Source organism: Gracilinanus agilis, chromosome 2 (assembly GCF_016433145.1).
Source record: "Gracilinanus agilis isolate LMUSP501 chromosome 2, AgileGrace, whole genome shotgun sequence".
Lineage (NCBI taxonomy): Eukaryota > Metazoa > Chordata > Mammalia > Didelphimorphia > Didelphidae > Gracilinanus > Gracilinanus agilis.
The window spans coordinates 217,138,942-217,164,753 of record NC_058131.1 but is presented as its reverse complement, the minus strand read 5'-3'; the positions used below and the strand labels follow the sequence as shown (position 1 = coordinate 217,164,753).

Below are 25,812 nucleotides of genomic sequence, written 5' to 3'. Positions count from 1 at the left end.
CAAATCTGGCCTCAGACACTTTCCAGTTGTGTGACCCTGGGAAAGTCACTTAACCCCCATTGCCTAGCCCTTACCACTCCTCTGCCTTTGTACCAGTATTGATTCTAAGGCAGAAGGTAAGGGTTAAAAAAAAAAGAAAAGAAAAAAAGAAACAAGTCACAGGTGGTTAGTTTTTGGCTATACTGGCTATTGGGCAGTTAAGTGGTACACTGGTTAAAGTGCCAGACCTTGAGATGGGACATCCTGGGTTCAAATTTGACTTTAGAAACTTCTTGGCTGTGTGGGCAAGTCACTTAGCCTCCATTGCCCAGCCTTTACCTCTTTTCTTCCTTGGAACCAATGTTTAGTATCCATTCTAAGACTGAAGATAAGTGTTTTAAGGAAACCATTAGAAGGTCAGATATAAGTCCTCTGCTGCTAAGGTACCCTTAGCTATTGGGACACCATGTTTCCTAATACCTACAGCTCTGCAGGATCTGAAATGAGTCTAAAAAAGAAGTCCACATTTGAGAAAGGATCCGTCCTGGAGAAAACTCAGGTCTTGCTATGGTTGAGGTTGGTGGGGAGGGCAGTTTTCTTTTTATTTCCCTGCCATCTCCAAGTCATTCTGCTTGCACTTTGGCCTTCTGTTCCCATTACAATTCCTGCCTTTGTGGCTCTGAGCGCTGCCTGGCAAGCTTACTCCTAATCTAGCCTGGTCCAGGCTCCATACTTCTTGGCCACCACCCTCCCCTTCTTTCCCACTTTTCACTTCCGCTTATGCATTGTCTTCTCCTAATATTATGTAAGCTCCTTGAGGACAAGAATCGCCTGGTCCCATTTAGCACAAGAGGTTATAACACAATGCCTGGAGTATTATATAAGTGCTTATTTCATTTTTTACTTCACTCATTTATTCGTTGTTCAGTCTGTTCAAGTCTTCCTGACTCAGGGGACCATATTTCTCGGGGAGGGGAGGGGAGGGACTGGGGTCCTGTTTTCTGCCTTTGATAGGACAGAGGAACCTGGGACAGGTGCTCAGCATTTTGGAGGGGCGTGAAACATTAAAACTACAAGTCCCAGAATCCTCAGGGTGTGGGAGGAAGCTGACCCTAGAAATTAGACAGCCCATCATCAATAAGTAACCAAGTGTACGCTATGACTTTGGTATATGTGCTGCTGAAGGAAGCGACACACACTGTGATTTCGGGCGGAGGAGCAGGAAAGTGATTGTGAGACTCAACATTTCCTGCCTCTGGAGACGGGTCTGAAGTGGAAGTCCCTGAAGATTTTCTTTTCCAACCCGGGTGAGCTCTAGCTGGGCTTGTCCAAGGTGGGTGCTGGCCCTCCCTACTTCTCAGCTGCTTTTAGTACAGAACTGCCCATCCCCCAAGCTCCAGCCCACAGGAAGTTCCTCATTGGTGATAAGAGTGCCCTTTGCACCAGCGTTCCCTGAAATTGTTACTTTCTCTTTAAGTAGCTGGACTCTCCCAGAACCTTTCCCTGTTTCCCTGGGCAGAGAGCAGCGAGACGGAGAAGACTCAGGAAAGGAGTTGCCATTCTATTAGGCTGATTACGCTCCAGAGATCCAGGTGAGATTGTTTCCCAGGAATCCTTTGGGAGGTGTCACCTGCACTTGCTTTAGATAATAGTTGACTACGTTAGGGATTGTTAATGTCCCTCATAGCTCTTAACAGATCACACCTTGTAATTTCCCCATTTTGTTTGTAGTTCAAAGTGCCCACCCACCATGTAAAATCGGGGATTCTTACCCCCTCCTCCTCTTTTTTTATGACCTGCACCTTCTTAGCAATCTGGTGAAGCCAATTTGGACCACTTTTCTCAGAATGTTCTTAAGTGCGTAAAATAAAATATATAGGATCACAAGAAACCAATTATGTTGAAACATAGTTATAAAATTAAAAAAAAAAAAACAAAAACACTTCATGAACCGTAAGTTAAGAACCTTTAAGTAGGTGATACTTAAGTTGTCTTGCTTGCTTTCTCCTCCTTCCCTTCCTCCCTCTCCCTTTCTTTCCTTTCTTTTCCTTCCTCCCCTCTCTCTCTTTCTCCCTTCCTTCCTTCCTCCCTCCCTGCCTTCCTCCCTCCCTGCCTCTCTCTCTCTCTCTCTCTCTCTCTCTCTCTCTCTCTCTCTCCCCTCCTTCTTTCCTTCATTTCCTTCCATCTTAAAATCAATATTGTCTATTCATTTCAAGGCAGAAGAGCGGTAAAGGCTAGGCAACCTGGTTAAGTGACTTGCTAAGGGTCTTATAATTAGGAAGTATCTGAGTTCAAATTTGAACTCAGGATCTCCTGTCTCTTAAGTCCAGTTCTCAATCCTCTGAGGCACCTAGCTGCCCCTTAGAGTTGTATTTCCAACTGGTCTTTCAGGTATTACCTCTAGTACAGGTTTAGCTTTTTTGTGTCATAGACCCCTTCAGTACTCTAGTGAAGTTTATGGACCCCTTTTCAGGTTTGTGTTTTGTTGCCTATATCCATATTTGAAGGAAATTCTAAATTTTAGTTAGAATTTAGTAAAAATAAATATATAGTTTTTTGTCCTAAGAAAGGCCTAAGATCTAAGGTCACAGATCCTACGAAATCTATCACATTTGTGATATGGAAGTGTAGAAAGAGTGCTGGATTTAGACCAGCCCTTGATTTGAATCCCATACCTGGACCTGGGTTTGAATCCTGCCCCTGCCCCTGTGTGACCTCATGTGACTCTGTGACCACTAGGACTCTACCCAATTATTGGTAATATGAGAGTCCACTAAGGCTAGTTCAAAATCTATAATCATAGGGTATTCCACACAATTATAATTTGTTTGACAAGAAGAAAATATTTTTTATAAATAACATTGTAATTACTTCAATACTTAACCATATTTGACTTTATCACCATGTTTATGCCCTTTGCCAAAGGAAATTGAAGTCCTTCAGTGCTTTAATCACCAGTATTTAGGAGTTGATATGACTAGAATAAAGGATCAGTTTATTGCCAACCTTCTGGGGTCCAGATTTATTTTGATCCTTTTCCCATATGCAAATGTCATATTATTTTTTCTACCTTTCATGATTAAAATTCCTGAAAAGGGTGCAGGTAAGTGGTTCAGTGGATAGAAAGCCAGGCCTAGAGATGGGAGATCCTGGGTTCAAATGTAGTCTCAGATATTTCCTAGCTGTGTGACCCTGGGCAAGCCACTTAATCCCAGTTGCCTAGCCCTGACTGCTCTTCTGCCTTGGAACTGATATTTATTATTAATTCTAAGACAGAAGGTAAGGTTTTAAAAAAACAAAACAAAACAAAGCACCTAAGAAAAGCCACCTATACTTTAACTGTTTAAGCCTCATGTCTCTTTCTCTCCTACTCACTCTCTCCGCTTGAAATCTGGCTTCTTCTACCCTGGTTCCACTGAAACTGCTTTGCCAATGATGGCCAACAACCTGCTTGCCAACCCAACATCCTATGTTTTAGCTCTCAACCTTCCTGAATTCTACAGCACTGGCACTGTTAACTACCCCCATATCCAATGGGATCTTCTTTCATTGTTTTGCTTAGAGCAGGGGTTCTTAACCTTTTTTTTTTTTGAATCATGGACCCCTTTGGCAATCTAAGGATCCCTTTTCAAAGTAATATTTTTAATACATAAAATAAAATCCAGGTGGTTGCAAAGGAAACTGATTATATTGAAATACAGTTATCCATATATTTTTCCTATCCAAGTTCATGTGCCCTCTGAGATGTATCCACAGACTTTTGGGGATTCCATGGATCCCTAGGTGAAGGACCTTTATCTTAGAGACTAAACTCTTGATTCCCCTTTCTAATTGCTCCTTTTCTGTATCCTTTACTAACTTCCCAAATTCTTCCCAGCCTCTTAAGGTGATTGTTCCACATGCTTCTATCCTTAGCCCTCTTCTGTTTCAATATTTGACGATCTCATTCACTTGTAGTTTCATCTCCTATTTTTACAGAAATATCTACTAAGACTACATCGCCTGGCCCTATCCTTGCTCTCAAACTCCAGATCAGCATTTCCAGTTGTTTTCTGGTCCTCTATATTTGGATGTCTCAATGATACTTCAAAGTCAAAATGTCCAAAGCTAAACCTGCTTTTCTTTCTGGCTTCACCTTTTGTTATGGCAGCAGCATATATCCACTCTCCCATGTTTGAAATCTTGACTGTTTTCTCTCTCCTTAACCTCTCATGTCCAGACAGTTACCAATTATGTAATGCTAGCAATTCTACCTTTTCAATATATCTTTTATCCATTATGTCAGATGAAGCCAACTAATATTTATTAAGCATCTACTTTGTGCCAGGCAATGTTTTAAACCCTGGAAATGTGAAGGCAAAAAACAAAACAAAACTGTGTTTGCTGTCAAGGAGTTCACAGTCTAACAGAAGACAACTTGAAGACAATTATGTGTACAGACAAGATATATCGCAAAGGGAAAGTAGTGGCATTAAAGAAAATCATGAATGGCTTCATCTGTATTACCACCATACTAACAGATCTTTACTATCACCCATTTAGGCTATTGCCATAACTAAAACTGTCCCTTCCTCTTAGTGACGCCAAACTAGTATTCCTCATGAATAAATCTGATTCTCTTGCTTCTTTGCTCAAAGCCTATCTATAGTTACTTATTGTCTACTGAGTAAAGTTCAGATTTCTTAGCATGGCTATCAAAGCCTCCACCATCTGGTGCTACCTGTCTTATTTCATACATACTACCCTCCCAGTATTTTATTATCCAGTAAAGCTATGCTGGTTTGTTCCAGGGAATATGGACATTAGAGAATACTTTGCAAGGATTGGCTATAATCATTGCAATGAGAAGCTGGACTTGGAGACATTAACTGAAGTGATGTGGCATCATATTCAAGCTGTGCCCTTTGAAAACTTGGACATTCACTGTGGAATACCCATAGAGCTGAATTTAGAGGCCACATATAACAAAATAGTGAGGAGGAAGAGAGGCGGGTGGTGTCTAGAAGGAAATCACCTTCTCTTTTGGGTCTTGACCACAATGGGGTATGAGACCACAATTTTAGGGGGATATGTTTACAATCCCTTAAAAAGGCAGTATAGCACTATGACTCATCTGCTCCTAAAAGTTACAATAGGTGAGAAAGCCTATATAGTGGATGGGGCATTTGGCCGTTCTCACCAAATATGGCAGCCAATGGAACTGGTTTCTGGAAAGGATCAACCTCAGACTTCTTGCATCTTTCGATTAAAAGAAGAGAATGGAATCTGGTACTTGGATCAAATAAGACGGAAACAATTCATTCCAAACTCAGAATTTCATAACTCTGATCTCTTAGAAAAAAATGAATTCCATCATCTCTACTCTTTTACTCTTCAGCCACGAACAACAGAAGAATTTATGTCTGCAAATACCTTCCTTCAGAATTCCCCCCAGTCTGTGTTTACAAGTAAGTCTTTCTGTTCTCTGCAGACAGTAGATGGAGTTTACTGTTTAGTTGGCTGGACTCTTACTCACAGAATATTCAATTACAAGGAAAACATGGATTTGGTAGAGTTTAAGATTCTGAAGGATGAAGATATTGAGAAGAGCCTGAAGGACATATTCAATATTTCCCTTGACAAAAGGCTTGTCCCAAAGCATGGTGACAAATCTTTTACCATTTAGTAAGAGAAAATACAGTAGCACCTGGGGTGATGAAATAGATGCACCATGGCAATGAAAATTTCAAAACATGATTTTATTGATAAATTTTGTATATTTTGTTTTGAGGTAAAAAAATGTTTTACAACAACAACGACAACAAAAACAACCCTAAAAAAACTTTTCCTCACCTTGACTTCCATAAAGAATTTCTTTAAAACAGTAAAGTAAAATTGCCTATTATTAGAGTGGAACTGAAATTTCAGAGTATATTGGAAATTTATTGGAACACATGTAAAACCCAGTGGAACTGCGCATTGGCTATGGAGGGGAGTGGTGGGATTAGAGGGAAAGAATATGAATCATGTAACCATGGAAAATTTTTCATAATTAATCAATAAAATTAAAAAAAAGAAATATATTGGGAAAGTTTTTAGACTTTGGAATGCCAAAGCCTTTAATGATTAATTCCTGAAATTTAGATGGGCAGGAGAATCACAGAATTTGGGAGTCAGAAAAAAAATCTCATTGGCCAGCTAGCCTAACCCATATGCAAAAGGAATCTCCATTATAACATACTTGACAAGTAGTTCAGTCCTCTTGAAGACCTCCAAGTTCTCTATATATTTTAATTATGAGACCTCTAGCCAAGAAACTATCTATAAATTTTCCCCAAAATTTTCTGCTTTCCTTCTAATCCTGACTATATTAGTTTTATTAAAAAACCTCTTATTGTAATCAGTTACCCATTTTATGTCTTACAATGCTTTCTATCTCTATTTCTTCATAGACTCTTCTCCTCTCTATAGATCTGATTGGTAATATGTTCCCTGATCTTCTCATTTGCTTATGATACCTTTTATGTTAGGTCATACATCCATTTTGATCTTATCTTGCAAGGTAAATGGTTTAAGACAGTGATGGGCAAACTTTTTAAAGAGGGGGCCAAAGGAAAGGAAATGTTCATCTGTCAGTCTGTTTCTAAGGCAACTCTTTTGAAGTTTCATTGTATTGTATTCTACTTATCAGATTAGGAATAATGTCGCACAGCTGGATAGTACATTTCAGGGGGCCCGCATCTGGCCCGCAGGCCGTAGTTTGCCCATCACTGGTTTAAGATATTGGTCTATAATATAGACTTATCTACTTTCTGCCAGACTGCTTTCCAATCTTCCCAACAATTTTTACCAAATAGTAAATGCTTATCCCCAAAGCTTGGATCTTTACTTTTATCAAACACAAGGTTAATCTTTTATGAATGTTTGTTGTATGTTTGTTCTATTCTATTGATATACTTTTATATTTCTTAGCCAGTATCAAATAGATTTGATATTTCTGCTAAATTTATAATATAGTTTAAAATCTGATAGTGCCAGACCTCCTTCCTTTACATTTTTCCATTAATTTCTTTGATATTCTTGACCTTTTGTTCTTCCAAATGAATTTTATTATTTTTACTTCAATAAAATAATTATGTCAAATTTAGAAGAATATGAGCTATTCTCCAATAGACAGATGGTCAAAAACTATGAACAGTTTTTGGATAGTGAAATCAAAGTGACATATAACCATATGAAAAAATGCTCTAAGTTGTTATTAGAGAAATGCAAATCAAAAGAACTGAGATATCACCTTACTCCTATCAGATGGGCTAAAATGATAAAAGGGAAAAATGACATGCTGGGAGGGATTTGGAAAAATGGGGACATTAATATACTGTGGGTGGAACTGATCCGACCATTTTGTAGAGCAATGTGGAATTATTCCCAAAGAGTTGTAAAGATGTTTATACTTTCTGATCCAGCAATACCACTATTAGGTTTGTTTCATAAGGTGATCAGAGAAAAAGGAAAAGAACCTACATGTTCTAAAATATTTACAGTACCTCTCTGTGGTGGCAAAGAACTGGAAACCGAGGGGATGCCCATCAATTAGGGAATGATTAAACAAGTTGTGGTATTTGCTTGTGATGGAATACTATGTTATATACAGCTACAGAATTACTATTTGAAGAATGACTTGTAAATGTCCATCTCCAGATAAAGAAATGATAAATAGAAACATGGACATAATTTATACATAGATGTTTTTTGTCAAGTGATGCCTTTGCTAGTGCAGGAAAGGGAAGGAGGGAGAGAGATATTTGGGAATATTAATATAACCACAACAAAGAAATAAAAACAAATGAATTTTTAATAAAAATTTTAAGAGCCTTCCCTGTGTTGACTTCCACAAAAGTTTCCCCAAAACAATTGAGCAAAACTGCCTATTAGAGTGGCACTGAGGTATCAAAAATCCCATTACCAAAAGTATATTGGAAAAGTTTTTAGATCCAGGAATGTCAGAGTCTTTAATGATTAATTCCTAGACCTACATGAACTAATGTGCAGTGAAATGAGCAGAATCGGGAGAACATTATATATGCAGAGACTGTAACATTGTGTAATGATCAAATTTGATTGACTTTGCTACTAATGGTAATGCAATGATCCAGGACAATCCCAAGGGACTTATGATAAAGAATGCTAAAACTGTGGTGTAGAGATCTCTTTATCATCTCTGATAATCTGATAAGGACAGTTTAGTTGATAAGGATATATCTGACACTGAACATCTTTTAGCTCATGCTTCCAGCTCTGTCTTTAGGAGCATGGAGTTTATTATATATATTTCAAGACTCATTTCACACAAAAGAACCCCCCTGAAACTTTGCAGATGTGCAGAAGTTACAAATTATGTCACATCAAAACACAAAACATTGGCTTCAGAATAGACCAAGGCCAAGGCTGAATTTTGACTGGGTTCTTATCAGGAAGCCAAGTTGGGAGTATCCTTCTCAGGGTCGAATTGCTCCCCCCCCCCTAAGATTTTGGTCTTGGCTATACCAGGCAGCAACATTCCTGGTCAAAGGGGAACAGTGTTAACCTTTTAAATTCAGGTATGCTAGGAACTTAAAGCTTTTCAATAAGGCCACAATACTTTTCAACAAGAAATTACAAGGATCACAAAAGGGGTCAAAAGAGGAGTCTCAGATTTTTATCTATTCTCTTATTGGCTTCCCACTCTGTTGGGAGTAGAAATCCAGAAGAAAACATGTGATTTGTCACTTGTTTATTTGGGTATATGATTTGGGGTTTTGGTTTTAAAGGCTTGCTCTTTTACACAAATGAATAATATGGAAATGGATTTGAGTGAGAATATATATAACCCAGTGGAATCGCTTGTTAACTCCAGTAGGGGGGAGGGATGAGGGGAGAGAGAAAACTTTAATAATGTAACCATGAAAAAACATTTAAAATAATAAAATAAATGATTAATTCCTGAAATTTAGATATGCAGAATATCATAGAATTTGGGAATCAGAAAAAAAACCTCAGTGGCCAGCTAGCCTAACTTAGACATAAAAGGAGTCTTCATTATCTTTATTATAATATACCTGACAAGTAGTCTAAGTCAATGCTTGAAGACCTTCAAGTATGGAGAAACTACCACCTCTTGAGGCAGCCCATTCTACTTTTGGACAACTTGAATTGTCAGGAAGTTTTTCTCCCTATCTCAAGCCTTAATTTTCCTATTATGATGTCAAAATATGACTCCTAGGTATTGCCTTCTGGGACAAAATGGAATAAGTTTACATGACAGGCCTTCAAATACTTGAAGGCAGCTTTCATGTCCTCATAAATCTCTTCAAGTAAAATGCCCATTTCCTTCAACTGACCCTCATATATCATTAACTCGCATCCTGATTGCCATTCTTTGGCTTATCAGTGCCCTTTATATCTCAGTGCCTCAAAACTAAACATAGTATTCCAGATGAAGTTTGATGAGATCAGAGTACAATGGAACTATCACTTTTCTTCTTGGATGTTCTTCCCTTCTCAATGCAATGAAAGCTTTTTTTTTTTTTTTTGGCTGCCACATGTCACTACTGTCCCATATTGAGCTTGCAACTCACTAAGACTCCCAGGTCTTTTTTTTTTTTTTTCCCAGAACTACTCTGTCCATGCCTCTCCCATCTTATGCTTGTAAAGTTACATAAGTGTATTAGTTACATAATTACAGTAAAATTAATTAGGTTTTAGTTTTATACAATAGTACATTGTTTATTCTATACTAACTATATTTGTAGTTTATAGTAAACTAAAGTTTACTATAGTAAACTAAAGTCAGTGCTGCTTTAATGAACTTACAACACATTACTATAGTGGATCTGTGAGGTAACATGGTTTAATGGGCAGAAGGACCAGCTGTGGGAGTCAGAAGGATTCAGGTTCAATACCTACCTCTGACCCATATAAACTATGCCATCATGGGCAAGGTACTAAGGTACTTAAAAAGTAACTTTATTAGGCTTTAAGTTATAGGCAGGTTGCTGATTTGCACAAGTGGAATGAGTTTCCATGAAGAAGTTTAATTGCTCTAAAGAAATCACATATTTGGACAGATATAGGAGCTATTGTATATGAGTGTAATAACTTATATTAATGTAACAAGAAAGAAATTGCAGTCAAAATCTGATTTTTTTCAGATTAAAAGGTAAAAGTATGCAGATTTTGTAGAGTTTCAGCACATGATATCAAAGCAAAAATCAGTTCTCTGGGATGGGGAGAGGAGCCCAGAGGAAGTCAAAACATACAGGAAGCACTCACTACATCTAAGCCAGCAGGAAGCAGTCAGGAGTAATAGGAAAATGAGTAGAAAAACTGAGTAAGGGGGAACTAGGACCCCATGGAAGACTTATTTTGATGCCGGATTTGGCAGATTCTCCCATCCTGGAGAGGACTGAGATAAGCTCAGAGAAGTAGACTGTCTGTTGTTAGAGGATGTGCCTGGCTATGTAGAGATAAAAGAAGTCAATAAGTATTAAGTGCCTGCTATGTGTCAGATGCTGGGGATACAAATTCAAGCAAAAAGACAGTTCCTGCCCTCAAGGGGCTTACATTCTACTGGAGGGAATCACATAAAAGGGAGATGAAAGGTGAGGTTGCCAGTGGAGACCTGTTGACGGGGTTAGATGATATTAGGATTAATTAAGCCATAGGGCTAATGAGGACCATTTGGGGTAACTGGGATCTTAGCATCTAAGGACAGAGTAAAGAATAGTGGGCAAGGTTTCTCTAAGGCCAGACAGAATCTTGGGAAGGCTGCCTATTAGAATTCTGGGTAGCCTGAGTCAGTTGGCTTTCCAACTGCTGACCTGCACAGCAGGGGATCTCTAAGAGTTGTTGTTGTTGTGTCCCCCACTTCTCCCCTCCTTCCCCGCCTTAGGAGAAGGTGGGCATTTCTGTTCCCTGGAACACTGAAAAAACCCAGTGGCAGGTGGAGGAGGAGAACAGATTAGTTTCTGGAATAAGTTTGTGGGGGAAATCAACAGAAAAAGAGTCAGTTTTTCCTCTCTGTAGTGGCTGAGATGGCCAGACCATTTATGAAGCCTGCTTAGGCTGAAAAGCCTAGCTAGGCCCGGAAGGGCTGGCAGTTGGCAAAGAGAGTGAATAACAGAACTGATTTAAAGCTGAAAGAGATCTAAGGAGACAGTAAACTTACTTATATAAGAAAGAGGCAGTTTTTTCCCCTCTGTGTGACTGCAGAGCAGGCAGGGCCTTTGAGGCCTACTAAAAGCCCAGAAGCCTGACTAGGCCAAGAAAGTACTAGGAATTGGGAGGGGGAGGGGATCTGAAGGGATACAAGGATGCAGTGATAGATATAGATAATATATATATATAATAGATATAGATATAATATATAATAATAGATATAGATAAATTTTAGAATAGGTTATTTAGCATAGATTCTGGGGTTTTAGTTCAGTGATAAGGAGTTGTAAGTTAGGCTCAGGGAAGCCTGAGCAAGAAATAAGTTCTTGCAAACTAGAGAGAAGTGGGTAAAAGCTTAGATCCCCTTTAAGACTAGGTAATCAATCCAAATCCTCTCACCTTTGGTTACCTTTCCTCAAACCTTTTTCAGTATTTATTAAATAGAGGGATTTTTTTACATCTGTCTCCAGCAGTTATCCATTGTGCAGGCCCAAACAGTTACACAAAGTTCCCCCCCACTTAACATTCCTATATTAACATTCTTAGCTGTTCTTATTTGCAACAATCTTTTAGATAAATTACAATTTACAATGGTATCGAAATCTGGAAGGTCAGAGGTAGAGCTAGAAAAGAAACAAAAGTTGGCTGGTCTTTGCCCCTCTGAAAAGGAGGCCCCTGGAGGAACTTACCAATGAACCATGGTGGAGAGATAATTCAGGAGGAGAAGGCCATAGAGAAAGATGGACATTACAAGGTGAGAAGGCCCCAAGCACAGAGGGAAGTTCCAAAGAGAGAAAGGAGCAGAGACATGAAGAAATGAAGATGGGGATAAAACTATCAAGGTGAGATAGTCCCTGCCCTCCTGGATCTTATATTCTAGTAGGGAGATCTAGCATATAGATATGAAAGTGACCAAGCATGGGAGTTTAGGTCTCAGGTTTCATAAGGCTGGAATATGAACTGAATACAAATCTAGTGTCATTCTATCAAGAGGCCATTGGGAACAACAAAGAAAATATAGGTAGTTGTTCTTGGACAGAGGCTTGACCTCAATCTAAGAAGAAACTAAGACCCAAAGGGAAGAGACTTTCCCTTGATCACATAGGGGTTATGGCAAAGGCAGGATAAAAATATAGGTATTCCAAATCCAAGTGAACTGTTTATTCCATTTTATCATAGGACCCTTGTGTTATTCTATTAGATCATCATATTTACTCTAATCCTGCCATCTTAACATGTAAAAAAAAAAAAAAAAAAGCCCTGGGCTCCAAAATTGCTCTTTCCCTGCCCCAATTAAACCATTCATGTGGGTCAAATTGACCTGACTAAAGCAACTGATATTGAGTTGTGAATAATTAATATCCTTGAGGGAGTGGTTATTTATAGAACTCTTTAATTCAGTGGCTCTTCAATTTGTGGAAGGTGTTGAGACCATGTTTGGCACCTGAGGGCTTTCTTTCCATAACTACATGTGTTCTGATAGCTAATCCTGCTAAGAATTTCAGGGAGGCCATATTGCTCAATCATCCTACAAGCTCTCTCATCTGTTTTGGCAGTGGCTCAGTAATAACATTAGCTGACGTAAATCAGACTTTTAGTTGGGAGGCAGTGTATGATACTGTAGATCTGGGTTTGACATCTGCCTCAGATTCTTATTAGTTATACTCAGTATTACTTAACTTCTTGGCCTTAAGTTTCCTAATCCTAAACATGGAGATAATATTAACACCTACATCACAGGATTGTTGTGAGAATCAAATGAGAATACGCATAAAGCCCTTTGCAAATCTTAAAGCACTATAAGTTAGCTATTAACAAAGGGCTTTAATTTTACCATGCTTCCAGTCCCCCAAGTTTGCAATATTGATGACCTCAATTTCTCACCATCCCTTAGCTCACCCTTCAATTTATTTGCCAAATACTCATACTCACTTTATGTATCTTTCAAATTATTCCCCTTCTCTTGCCCCACCCAGTCCCTGCTCTAATTTAGTCCCTCATCACCTCTTACATGGACTTTTCTAATGTCTTCTAAATGGTTTTCCTCTTCAAGTCTCTCCCCACTTCAGTCCATCCTTCACACAGCTGCCCAAGTGCTTTCCCTAAGCACAGGTCTGACTACCACTCTCTGTTTAATAACTCTGGTTGCTCCTTATTATCTCTGGGGGTAATCTTAGCAGTTTGACATTTAAAGTCCTTTAGAATCTGCCTCAAACCCTGCCCCTGTCCCTTACTGTTCTATGTTTATTACATACTACCCCTTTTCATGAACTCCAGTCTATTCAAAGGGGCTTCTCATCTCTAAGCATTTTCACTGGCTGTCCCCACACCTGGAATTCTCTTTCTCCTCACCTCCATTTCCTTGTCTCTTGTTTCTTCCATGTTCTAACTAAAACTCTACCTTTTACAAGAAGCCTTTCTCAATCTTTCTAGATACTCGTGCTTCCCTCTCTGTTTTATCTTCCATTGGTTCTAAATTTCTTTTGCTTTTACAAAATTATTTGCATGTTGTCTTTCCCATTAGGCTGTGGGCTTGAGAGGAGGAACTGCTCTCTGCCTTTCTTGTATCCCCAGCATGTGGCACAGTGTCTGATACATAGTAGGCATTTCAACACTTATGGACTGATTCTGTTTCCTGTCTTCATGTCTTTGCATTAGGCATCCCCCTGTCCCAGAATGCACTCCCAGCTTCACCTTTGGCTCTTTGGATTTCTAAGACTCAGTTAAAGTGCTTCTTCCTTTCTAGATTATGGTAGATGCTAGTCCTCTCTTATGAAGAGTCATCTTGTATATGTCTACATATGGACATGTTTTCTTCCCTGATAGGACAGGGACTTTTACCTTGGTCTTTGTATCTTCAGTGCTTAGTAACAGGGTTTAATAAATGCCTGATTATTGCATTTAATGCTCACAACAATCCTGTGAGGTAGCTACTGCACAAAAAGCATTATTTTCATTTTGCAGATAAGGGCCTACTTCTCTGTGGGAATTAGATCACAGATCCAATCAGATGAGGAATATAAGGCTCCAAAGGATTATAGGACTTGCCCAGTGTTACCGTGTTGGAGGAAGTATACTAACCGAGGTTTTCCTACATGCAAATCCAGTGTTCTTGCTAGTATAGTATACGCCTAATACATGAAAGCTATAAATATTGGAGAGCATGTGGAAAAATTGGGACATATTAATTCTCTTGGTGTTGTGAAGCAATCTAGTCATTCTGGAGAGCAATTTGTAACTAAGCCCAAAGGTCTATAAAACCCTTTGATCCAGTAATATCACTACTAGGTTTGTATCTCAAAGAGATAAAAAAAAGAAAAAGGTAAACAGACCTATTTGTGCAAGTATATTTATAGTAATTCAATTTTATGATGGCAAAAAATTGGAAATTATGAGGATGCCTATCAATTGGGAATGGCTGAACAAGTTACGGTATATAATTGTAATGGAATACTATTGGGCTATTAGAAATGGTGAACAAAAATATTTGAGAAAAACTTGGATTTACATGAATTGATGCAGGAAGAAGTGAGCAGAACAAGAACATTGTACACATTAACAGCAATAAAACATGATGAACAACTGTGAATGACTTAGCTACTCCCAGCAACACAATGATCCAAGACTCCCAAAAGATTCATGAAGAAAAATGCTCTCCACCTCCAGAGAAAGAAATGACGGAATACGAATACAAATCAAACCATACCATTTTTTGTTTCATCTTTTTCATAGGTTTTTAAAAAATATGCGTCTTCTTCCACATGAATATGGAAGTGTTTTATATGATAACACTTGTATAACCTATATCAAACTGCTTAACATCTTAGAGAATGGGGAGGAGAGGGAGAGAATTTGGAACTTAAAATGTTAAAAAATACTAAAAATTGTTTTTACTTGTAATTGGTGAAACAAATTACTGAAGACTTAAAAAAAATGTATGTTGGATGGACTTGCCAACATATGAGGCTGCTTTAGTTATGCAACTTTGGCACTGCCTTTGAATGACTATTAAAGGATCTATCTCTTTGTGGTATCAGTGCTAATGAAAGGAAAACAAGATTAGGAATTCCAGCTCTATGTAACTAAAAACGAGACCCTTGCTTCCTTTAAATGTTTCCTCTTGCGTAAAATGGGGATAACACCTGCGCAATCTACCTCATAAGGTTATTGTGATGAAAAATATTTTGCAAACCACAATATAAATTTGAGTCATCACCTTGTATCATGCTATGTTATTTATACTACTGCCACATTCTATTGGAGAGCCTTTACATACATTATTTATTTGTTTTTCATAATGGCACTATTTTTTTTCTTTCTTTTTTTTTTTTAAACTCTTAGCTTCTGTGTATTAGCTCTTAGGTGGAAGAGTGGTAACGGTGGGCCATGGGGGTCAAGTGACTTTCCCAGGGTCACACAGCTGGGAAGAGTCTGAGGCTGGATTTGAACCTATGACCTCCCGTCTCTAGGCCTGACTCTCAATCCACTGAGCTATCCAGCTGCCCCCATAATGGCACTATTAAGGTAGGAAGTTACCAGGAATTCTTTTAAATTCCTAATTTTATATTAATTATTAAATTGAAATCCAATTGCCTGAATGTATGAATTCTTCCCCAAGCATAAGTTCTTCTCTTCAAGAAGATCTCATTTTATTTTATATCACTTATATAGTTTATATAGACTATAAATGACTTGAGGGCAATAACTTTTGTCTTAATCACTTCTGTGTTCCCCTTGGTCTAGTACAGTAGACTGTACAAAGTAGGACTTATTTGCTGACTGAAAAAATCAATAAGCACACAAAGGAAAAAAAAATTTATTTCAGGACATATTTTTCCATCTTTAGGAGCTACAAACATTTATCAGGACAAATATGCAGAATGCCAGAAGCAGTAATCTCACCTGACAGCAAGTAAATATTTCACAGAATGGGAGTTATCACCATTCATGATAACATTTCCATCCTGTCCAAATGTACACATAAATGAATTCCTTATAAAAGACTGTGTTATAAAACTTCCTTATTCTCAAATAGATTTATTGGCTTGTCTTAGTTAATATTTTTAAATAAAATGCAAACATACCCAGGGCAATTTAAACAGTACTGTCACTTTATATCCAAGATTTTGAAATAAATGATCAGGCAAAGGAAACAACTATTCTCTCAACTCAAATGCCTTAGGAAACAATTGCCTATCTTTGTTATGTTTTACAAATCAAGGCTAAAGATCCCACGGTCAAAGACAACCCCTTAGCCAAGGATGTATAACATCCATCATATATCTGTTTCTGGAACAGAATATGTTTCAAAAGTTACAAATTTCTTTATAAGTATAATAATATTAATAATAAACCAATTCTAATTAGAAATAGTTTTAAAATATATCAAAGAACTTCCTGCATATTTTAGTTAGTCTAATCCTGAGGTTTTAAAAATGTCTTCTTAGCTTTAACTGGTCTTATGTTACCATTTTCATCTTCATCATACTGTGCTCGATCTCTTTTTTTAGCAAACTTCTTTCCAATTGTGCCCACCAAAGTTTCATATCTATAAAGAAATTATAATAGCAAATTCAGTTTCTATTATTAGCAGTGAGAATTATGATTTGTTAATAATCCAAAGTGTTATTTGTAACAAGGAATTGTTGAGTATAATCAAAACCACTGCTAAGAGAAGTCTCAAAATGGGCAGTGGAAACTTGAAGTCAGCAGAACTGGGCAACCCAGGAAAACACTTAAAATTCATTGTCAGGAAATTACCATACTAACTTTTTACATTTTCCTATTAAACTAAAGAAATGAGCTATGTATTAATCATCATGTTATCATGAAGCACTAAGACTGCCCACCTAGGGTAAGCAACAATTTAAGGCTGAGGTTAGAAAAGAATGCTGATTCTAATCATGTAACCTCTTGGGTCCCTTTTCCCCACAGTGTAGAGCAACTGACAGAAACACCAGTGTGTGCCGGGGGTATACTTGATATCCTTTCATAAAGCTTTCACAAAGCAATTGGCTGGTTACCTTCTGGCCATTTCTTCATCAGACACATCAGCCTCCATTGTTACATCTTCAACTTCTTCTTCTTTGTGTTTGGCATTCATTTGGACCATTAATTTCTTAAAAAGAAACAAGAGCATTAGAGCCAGTGCAGCTCTGGCTTTATGCAGGACTGCTTTCTTCTGGCCAAAAAAAGGAAAGTGAGAAGAGCAGGGAAAATGCAGGAGAGAAACCAAGTTTCAAACTACTGTCCTTAACTTTTAAAGGATTAGAGTAAATGTCAACTTCTAGCACTCTGCTAGCTAAAAGTACTTTGAAAATAAAAACAATTCAAAATAAGAATGAAGGTCCTACATATGTCACACTACCAGAAAATAATAAATGTAGGCAATGATTTTCTTATATTTTTAAGTTATCATATGACTCCCTTAGTCCTTTTCTTATCACCAGGAACCAAGAATAAAGCAAACTGATAAATATCACAAAACAAAACCGAACCTACCTCAAAGGTAGGTTTATATTATATATATATTATAATATTTGACATCCATACAAAACTGTAATTGGGAGGTTAGTGGTTGCTTGAGATATGCAAAAAAAAAATACATAGATTGGGGTTTGGGGTTTGATAGGTATGGTGACCAACTTCAACTGCAAAAAGCTGGTTTAGGGCCGGTTCTGAAGATAATTGTATTTATGATTGTCAAAGCATGTAAAACGTGTATTGGGGGCTCTATAATTCCAAATGCAGTTATGCAACTTAATCATGATCCAGATGTTCTGTGGCTTCAGTAAGAATTCCACATGTACAGAAGACATTTTTAATCTATACACACACACACACACACACACACACACACACACACACACACACACACACACACACANACAAAAAATAGATCATTAAAAGCATGGCATTGTAAAGTGTTGGGCTTGGTGTCAGAAAGGTCTATGTTTAGATCCCACCTCACACTCAGTAGTTGTTTTCACTGGTGAGTCACTCATGTTCTAAGTACCTCAAGGAGCTGTCTGCTAGTTACCTGAGTCATTAGATTAGGTATGATCTGTGGTGTTAGAAGTTTCCTACATAGTTTCCTATACAGATAAAATCATTTTGTATTACTATAAAACACAGCCAAGGAGTTCTGTACATACTACAAATATTATTACAATAAGGCAATTTGATTTTTGATGCCATTTCCCCCCCTAAAATACAAATATCTTTTTCTGTTACCTGAATTTCAAGTTTTCTTGTAATCCACTTAGAATTAATTAAGGTATACCTACTTAGAAACTTTTCAGACTTGCACTCATAACACTTTACCTAAAAGAGGCCTTACAGATTATCCTTATATCATGGATGAGAAAATTTAGGTCCAAAGAAGTTAAGTGATTTGATCAAAGTCATGTAGTTTGTAGAAGAGCTGAGACAACCTGGTGACTCCCAATTTCTGGTTCAGGGGTCTTTCTGCTACACTTGTAGGCTAGTATTGTGTTTGACAATGGAGACTGAACCACAAAACAAATGTAGGTTGTATTGTGGTGTTTGTAGTGGATAGGGCCAGAGTCAGGAAGACCTGAGTTCCAATCCAGTTTCAGATCATTTTTAGCTGTGTATCCTGGGCAAATCACTTAACATCTTTGCCTGGGACAGAGCACTTACTTCTCAGGGTTGTTGTGAGTATCATATAAAATAATACTTGTAAAGCAATTAGTATAGCACCTGGATCACAGTAGGTAGTTTAGTTCCCTTTCCTGTTACAAATATTGTCAGAATCTGTAAATGTATGCCACTGCAAGATATATGGTGAAACAACCATGGAGCAGCAACAGAAATCTAACAACTTAGGACAGCCTTTCCTTTGCAATAAGCTTCTAATGAAAACTTGCATTCTGTGAAACTCTCAAACCCGACTTGATGCATCTGAATTAAAAATCATAAAATTTTTGAGATAAAAATGACCACAGAACCTTGAGTTGTTCATCTAGTCCAAATTCCTGCCCAGATCCTAAAACTTCTTTGCTCTTTGCTGTTTTTTTCTCTCCATTTTTAAATTCTCTCTTACCTAAGATATGTCTACTAAAACAAATAAATATAACATTTACACATAAAAATCACCATAGTTTTCAAAAGCCTTTTGATGCAGAATTTAATGGATTTGTGAACTCACTGGTGTGGGTGGTCATTCTATCAGTACTGATTATAAGCCATCAATGCCTTCTCTTCAAGGACCATTGTCCGTGTCCTTAATTATTTGCTCAAAACATTGCTAGTCTTACAATATTTTTAGTATTTCTTGGAGAGCAGTGCAACTTTTACAACATCTATTAAAGTAAATTCTGCTTCTGTTACATGACAATCTGTGAAATAATATCAGAATTTACTCTCATTTCACCTCCCTCCCTTTAAAAACCAGAACTAAAAAATCTCTTTTTAGCATTTTTTTTAGCATTTTTAGCAGTCTTTACTGCATTTTTATATAATCATGCTATTGATGGCAGCTTTGCTGTTATGAGTAGGTATGGCCCAGAGCCATGACAAAACCTAAAGTTAAGTAGCTCAATAGCAGAATAAGGCATAGGATTGTACAATGTAGTTCAGTAAATAGAGCACACAGTGAAAAGACCTGGAGTAGAATTTGCTTAAGACATTTCTTAGCTCTGTGATGATGGACAAGTCATTTTATATCTCTGAACCTGCTTCTCCCTTTGGAAAATGTTGATAATCCCAATATTGTTATGAGGAACAAATAAGAATGTACATAAGATGCTTCATAAAACTTAAAATGTTCTATAAAGATGAACTATTTATTTTATTGATACACCTACTTTGGCAGACTGCAGAGACCATGCTGTTACAGGATACTCTGAAAATGGACCCTCACCCATTTGGGTAGTGATACTTCCTAACTCACCTTGGGAAGATACTTCCAGAAACCTTGAAGCAAAGTTCTCTTAAAGGGGGCTTTCTGCAGGTCTTGTTTAAAGCATGGTATAGTTCACAGAGCACTAAATCTGATTTAGATAATCTGACTCCAGTTCTAGCTCTGGTAATTATAAAATGTGTGACTATAAGCAAATTAGTATACCTCTGACCTCACTTCTCTGTAAAATAACCTTTAATACTCTTCTGGCAATACCACTCCATGGATTGATAAAAGAATGTGTCATAAGACTGCCTTTAAATCCGATGCATAAGAATTTAAATTATTTTACACAATAATTTAAAGGTAAACTTGAGGTATACAAAAGGGAGATATATCTGTAAAGACCAGTAAGAAAAAAATTTTTTAGAACAGATGGCACCATTTGAATCAAAATCCTGATATTCTTGAAGAAGACAGGGATTGTGAGGTTCCAGCTTCAAATTACAAAGAGCTTAGATGCTGCCCTATGTACTCTAAGAATTATTATCTTCCATTAAGGATAAATTATTTTCTAAAAAAACACTACTGGTAGAAGTAATTAAATTAGAAAAATCTCAGATTTGGAATAACTATTAAATACCTCGATTTCTGGATTAAACCCTCTGAATGACATTCTTCCATACAAAAGATCTTCACAAAGCATAAAGCTCTGCTCCTCTATTATGAAACTCCTAAAGGGGGAAATATATTTATATGAATACCATGTCTTTATTATTTGTAATAAAGAACAGCAAACAAAAGCCAAGAATAAAATGCAAAACTAGCCAATTTTAGGTTTTTAGTAGACTCAAGGGAAACGTCAGAGATGGTTTAACTAAAGAAAAAATCAAGTTTGAATATTCTATTTTATAAATTTCCCCCCCTGGCAAATAACATCAAACTGAAGAAAGCAAAAGATTAGCAAATTTTCCTAGGCAGTTCATTTGCATTTAATTTACTCTCATTTACAGAAAATTTCTTCTGGATAAATGGGACATTATAGATGCAAATTCCAATAAACTTACTCTTTCTCCTTAAGTTCAGGTAAATCCAAGTACCAGTGTTCTTCACTGATTATTTTCTTTTCTTCCTCTTCTAGTTGTTTTTTAGTTTCTGCATCCAATCCCCTTTGCATGAACTAGATTAAAAACAATGTAATCAATCAAGTAATGAACTAGATAGTTTTTAACTTTTTATACTTTCATGGAGCCATGATTTTATTCCCTTAGTTGGTATGGACTGAAAGTCATCTTTATGTGATTCTTGCTCTATTCTCCAAAATTGATTGAATCATTGCAATAGCCTCCTACTTTAACTTCCTTCACCAAGTGCCCCTCCCCTCCCCCAATCTATTCTCTACTCAGATGCCAAAGAGATGCTCCTGAAAGAAGTCTGACCCTTGTCCCTCCCTGGCCCACCAATATACATGTATTCCATAAGCTCCAGTGCCTCCTTGTTACCTCGGGGGTCAAATATAAAACCCTCTCTGGCATTTAGAGCCTTTTACAACCTGATGCCTTTCCATATTTTGAGTCTTTTTGCATTGTACTCTTCTCCACAAACTGTATGTTACAATGGCCTACTTGCTATTCCTCACACCTGATATTCTATCTAATGACTCCATTTGCACTGGTCCATGTGTGAATGCCTTCATTTTTCATCTTTAACTCCTAGGTTCTGTGACATTGGAATTATGATTGATTCCTGAGATGTGACATGGGAGAGCTAGTGGGTGGAGAAAACAGCTTATAAAGGCATTTTCAGAGGGCTGAACACACATTCTTGCATTGGTGACACTACTGCGCTGGTGACTCTTACTGAAGAGACTCTCGAAGACTTATGACTGGAGATTGAACCTGAAGGAGCCTTTGTCGGTGATGAGCTTCATTCCATTAGAATGGCAATTAGGGTATTTAGCTAAACTGCTCTCTACCTCTTTCCTACATTTCCCTCTCTTTACTATTATTACTTTAAATTAATAAAGTTACTAACAGCCTCATAATTTAATTTTAATTATTACAATTTGGCGACCTTTTAATTATTACACTTCTCTGGACTCCTTGAAGCTTCTACTCAAATCCCACCTATAACAGGAAGATTTTCATGGCTCACCCACCTACTTCAGTTCTCCCCTTCCCTCTGAGAACATCTCAGTTATGATGTGGATGTCTAATATGTAGTTATTTGTATCTTGTCTTTCCCATTAGAATGAGAGCTCCTGAAGGACAATAATCCTATTTTTGATTTTCTTTTTATCTTTAGCACAGTGCCTGGCACATAGTATAGACTTAGTAAATGTTTAATGACTGACTTAAAGAGAATTTGCTAAACAATCTGGAGTTCTTCCTCTGGGATGTCCATCTCTTATCGCTACATGACTGGTTCACCTCTTTTCCAATCAGATATTTCCTGTATTTCTTATTTCTTTTAAGCAAAGTTAATTATTAGAATTATAAGCATACCTTGAAGAAATTATGGGTTTGGTTTCAGATCACCACAATAAAGTGAGTCACAAAAATGTTTTGGTTTTCCAATGCATATAAAAGTTATGTTTGCACTATATTATAATCTATTAAGTGGGCAATAGTATTATGCCTGAAAAACTCCAACATAAATACTTGAATTTAAAAATACTTTATTGCTAAAAATGCTAACCATCATCTCAGCCTTCAATGAGTTGTAATCTTTTTGCTCTGGACAATCCTGCCTCTGTTGATGGCTGCTGACTGAGCAAGGTGGTGATTGCTGAAGGCTGGAGTGGCTATGACAGTTTCTTAATATAAGAAGCAATGAAGTTTGCTTCATTGACTCTTCCTTTCATTTGAATATTTAGAAGCCACAATAGATTTATTGACTGGCCTCATTTCAATATTGTTGTGTCTCAGGGAATGGGGAGGCCCAAAGAGAGGGAGAGAGAAGGGGAACATCAAAAACACACAAATTTATTAAGTTTGTTATATTATATGGGCACGGTTTGTGGTGAGATGTGAAAGACACAATGTGAGCACTGCCACTGGAAACGTGGCACTGAAAGACTCAATTCAAAGCCACAAAGTTTTATTTTGTAAAAAAACACAGTGTCTTTGAAGTACAATAAAGCAAAATGCAATAAAATAAGGCATACCTGAATGCTATATGCCATTTTTGTTTAATTTGTGTCTCTCTAATGCCATTTGTGTTACCTGCAACTCTGATTCCAAGGAGATAATATTACAAGATTTACAAACATAGGACTTTTGGTGGGAGAGGACTGAGGTTAAAAGATGAGTTTTGCAAAATATCTTAATCCACTTCACTTTTCTGATTCAAGAGTAGATCCGATTCATTGTCTGTATGCATTGCCTGTGTCAAATACAAGTATTGATGTCAGTAGACTGTCATCTAATTATTCACATCATTGTCTGGACAGTAGGCATATGCCATTCATTTGCATTTTCCTAAAAAATTGACAGTCCCACCTCTTTTGACTAATCTGGGCATTGCAATCAGCATGTCATCTGTAAATGGAAGCACTAGAAAAAATCTCCTCCTCTATAGGGAGTCTCTTCTCACTGGATCATGGGCAGTGTGTCTTCCATGACAAGGATGATGATAATCTTAAGTATTCACCCAATTTTGGTGAGACTGTTTTCTTTTTTTATGCCTCACCTGATAATACTCAGAGGGTCACTAATTATCTTGTGACTGCAAATACCAAAAAAACTTGTATGATCTTAAAATATACAAGAGAGATTCTTTAATGAAAGACAGTCTTTGTAAAGTAGAATCTAGTCTTTCCCACACCTTTTGGTCAACTGAGTGGTTGTAGATGTGGATTGATATAGAAAATTGTTTTAAAAAACCTATTTTCTTGCATTTTCATCAAAGCTACTAATATCAATATATTTATTGATCCTGATTACTGATATGACTGAGATATGTACACTAAGTAAAATTTAGTTGACTTGAAAATAAATATAATACAGTTTTAAACATTCAGTTCCATTTTATGGCCAGATAAAGGGAGAGAACAACAACAAAAAAAGATAAAAGAACAGTTAAGAGATTCAAAAAGAGTGAGAAGAGACAAACAAAAAGATCTAGAATCTCTTTCTGTTTCTCTCTCTCTCTTTTTTTTTTTTTTCCTGGAGCCTATAAAGGCTAGAAATTGTTCCTTAGATAAAACTAAAACTCTGTCGTGGATTTTAAAGCTGAACAACTACTGCTTCAGTGCTGATCCTTAAAATTTCTATTTTTTTTTTTTTAAACCCTTGTACTTCGGTGTATTGTCTCATAGGTGGAAGATTGGTAAGGGTGGGCAATGCGGGTCAAGTGACTTGCCCAGGGTCACACAGCTGGGAAGTGTCTGAGGCCGGATTTGAACCTAAGACCTCCTGTCTCTAGGCCTGACTCTCACTCCACTGAGCTACCTGGCTGCCCCCAAATTTCTATTTTTAAACTCAATTTTTGTCTCGAGTTTTCTGACCATTTCTAAACATCTTTGGAAAAATCTCTAATGGCCAGGTGCCCCACAAGCACCTAAAAATTTAAATATAGAATTTATTTCCAACCCCCACCATTCTCTACTTACATTGATTTCTAATTTTTACAATGGTATCTCCATTTCTACCAGTCATCAAACCTAACTATTCACTACTGATACCCTCTCATCATGCTTTAGTCCCTAAATCACTCTACTTTTCCAATCTCTCATTACCACCTCCTACTCACACTGTCACCACCCTACTTCAGCATTCATTTCTTGTCTGGATTCTTTTTTATTTTAAATTTCCTAACAGTTTTCTCTGCCTCTAGACTCTCCATCAATTAAGTCTGAAACTTCACTCACTAATCTATTCCACACTTCAGACACTGTCCTAGGTGCTAGGGATAAAAAAAGTCAAAATGAAATTTCCTCCTGCCTAATCTCAGCTTCCAGGATTTTCTGATTTCCTTCAAGTTCCAGCTAAAATCCCACCTTCAATAGGAAGTAATTTTCCTTTATTTTTAGTCCTTCCTCTGTCGATTATTTCCAATGTATCCTGTACATAGCGTGTTTGCACATAATTGTTCGAATGTCATTTCCCCCAGTAGACAGTGAGTTTTCTGAGTGCAGGGGCTGCATTTTGCCTTTTTTTTTTTTTTTAAATCTCTAGGCCTTTGGCTCGGTGCTTGCTTAAACACACGCTTAAATGGCCCCTGCCCTAAAGAAGCTTACATTCTACTGGGCGGAAAAAATAATTCTAGACATGTAAGTAAATAAGAAATGTATAGTCATTATAAAGTGCCTTGGAGAAGAGGGCCCTGGGGGCAGAGAAAATGTTCATTTCTAAAATTTCTCTCTGACCACGTCAGTCATCAGTCTCCTGTTGAAAACATTCAAGGGCTTTTTTTTTTCTTTTTTTTTGCTGCTGACAGAATAAAGTCCGGCCCTCTGAGTCTGGTATTCCACATCCGTGATCTGGTCCCAAGTTTCCTCTGCTGCCCCAGACTGCGGCCTCCGCGACGAGTCTCGGGGCCTCGCCTCTCTCCGCTCCTGAGGCCTCAGTCTCCCTCGGGGACCCCGCATTATCTTCCGCTGCGACGTCTCTTACCTTCATCCGCATCAGATTCTTGGACAGCTTCGGTTTAGACGTGGCCGCCATGGCTCCTCCACCAGTCTCCCCTAAAGTACACGGGAAAACTCAGAGTGGAATTTTGTCGCTTTTTACTACGTCACTCTCTCGCGCCAGTTGGATGCGAAGCGTCATTTTACCTCTCCAGCAGGAGAGGCG

The 25,812-nt window shown here is 37.5% G+C and overlaps 2 protein-coding genes across 5 annotated transcripts; one reads left to right on the top strand and one right to left on the bottom strand.

Moving 5' to 3' along the window:
- The first annotated feature begins 1,185 nt into the window (after window positions 1–1,185).
- Window positions 1,186–25,634, top strand: LOC123237038 (arylamine N-acetyltransferase 1-like). Of its 4 annotated transcripts, none has more exons than XM_044663646.1 (3): window positions 1,186–1,286; window positions 1,457–1,571; window positions 4,770–5,982. In XM_044663646.1, exon 3 carries the CDS (start codon window positions 4,775–4,777, stop codon window positions 5,642–5,644), a length of 870 nt encoding a protein of 289 aa, XP_044519581.1. In that variant the 5' UTR covers window positions 1,186–1,286; window positions 1,457–1,571; window positions 4,770–4,774; the 3' UTR covers window positions 5,645–5,982. The 4 variants fall into 4 exon arrangements, 3 of the variants coding, with proteins under 3 accessions (XP_044519581.1, XP_044519579.1, XP_044519580.1); XM_044663644.1 differs by having other exon boundaries at window positions 1,186–1,312; window positions 1,460–1,571; XM_044663645.1 differs by having other exon boundaries at window positions 1,186–1,312.
- Window positions 15,957–25,711, bottom strand: MPHOSPH6 (M-phase phosphoprotein 6). The gene is made up of 5 exons (XM_044663648.1): window positions 25,633–25,711; window positions 21,085–21,197; window positions 20,661–20,751; window positions 17,178–17,272; window positions 15,957–16,702 (listed from the first exon to the last, which is right to left on the bottom strand). Exons 1-5 carry the CDS (start codon window positions 25,681–25,683, stop codon window positions 16,570–16,572), a joined length of 483 nt encoding a protein of 160 aa, XP_044519583.1. The 5' UTR covers window positions 25,684–25,711; the 3' UTR covers window positions 15,957–16,569.
- Between the last annotated feature and the right edge of the window lie 101 nt (window positions 25,712–25,812).

What these genes read in the sequence shown, in the direction of transcription:
- LOC123237038 (XM_044663646.1), top strand. Translation starts at nt 4,775, where the DNA reads ATGGACATTAGAGAATACTTTGCAAGGATTGGCTATAATCATTGCAAT.
- MPHOSPH6 (XM_044663648.1), bottom strand. Translation starts at nt 25,683, where the DNA reads ATGGCGGCCACGTCTAAACCGAAGCTGTCCAAGAATCTGATGCGGATG. An exon ending in CCTGAACTTAAGGAGAAAGA is followed by an intron (nt 20,752 to 21,084) that starts GTAAGTTTATTG and finishes TTCCCCCTTTAG; the next exon opens with GAGTTTCATAATAGAGGAGC. An exon ending in GGTTTAATCCAGAAATCGAG is followed by an intron (nt 17,273 to 20,660) that starts GTATTTAATAGT and finishes TTTCTTTTTAAG; the next exon opens with AAATTAATGGTCCAAATGAA.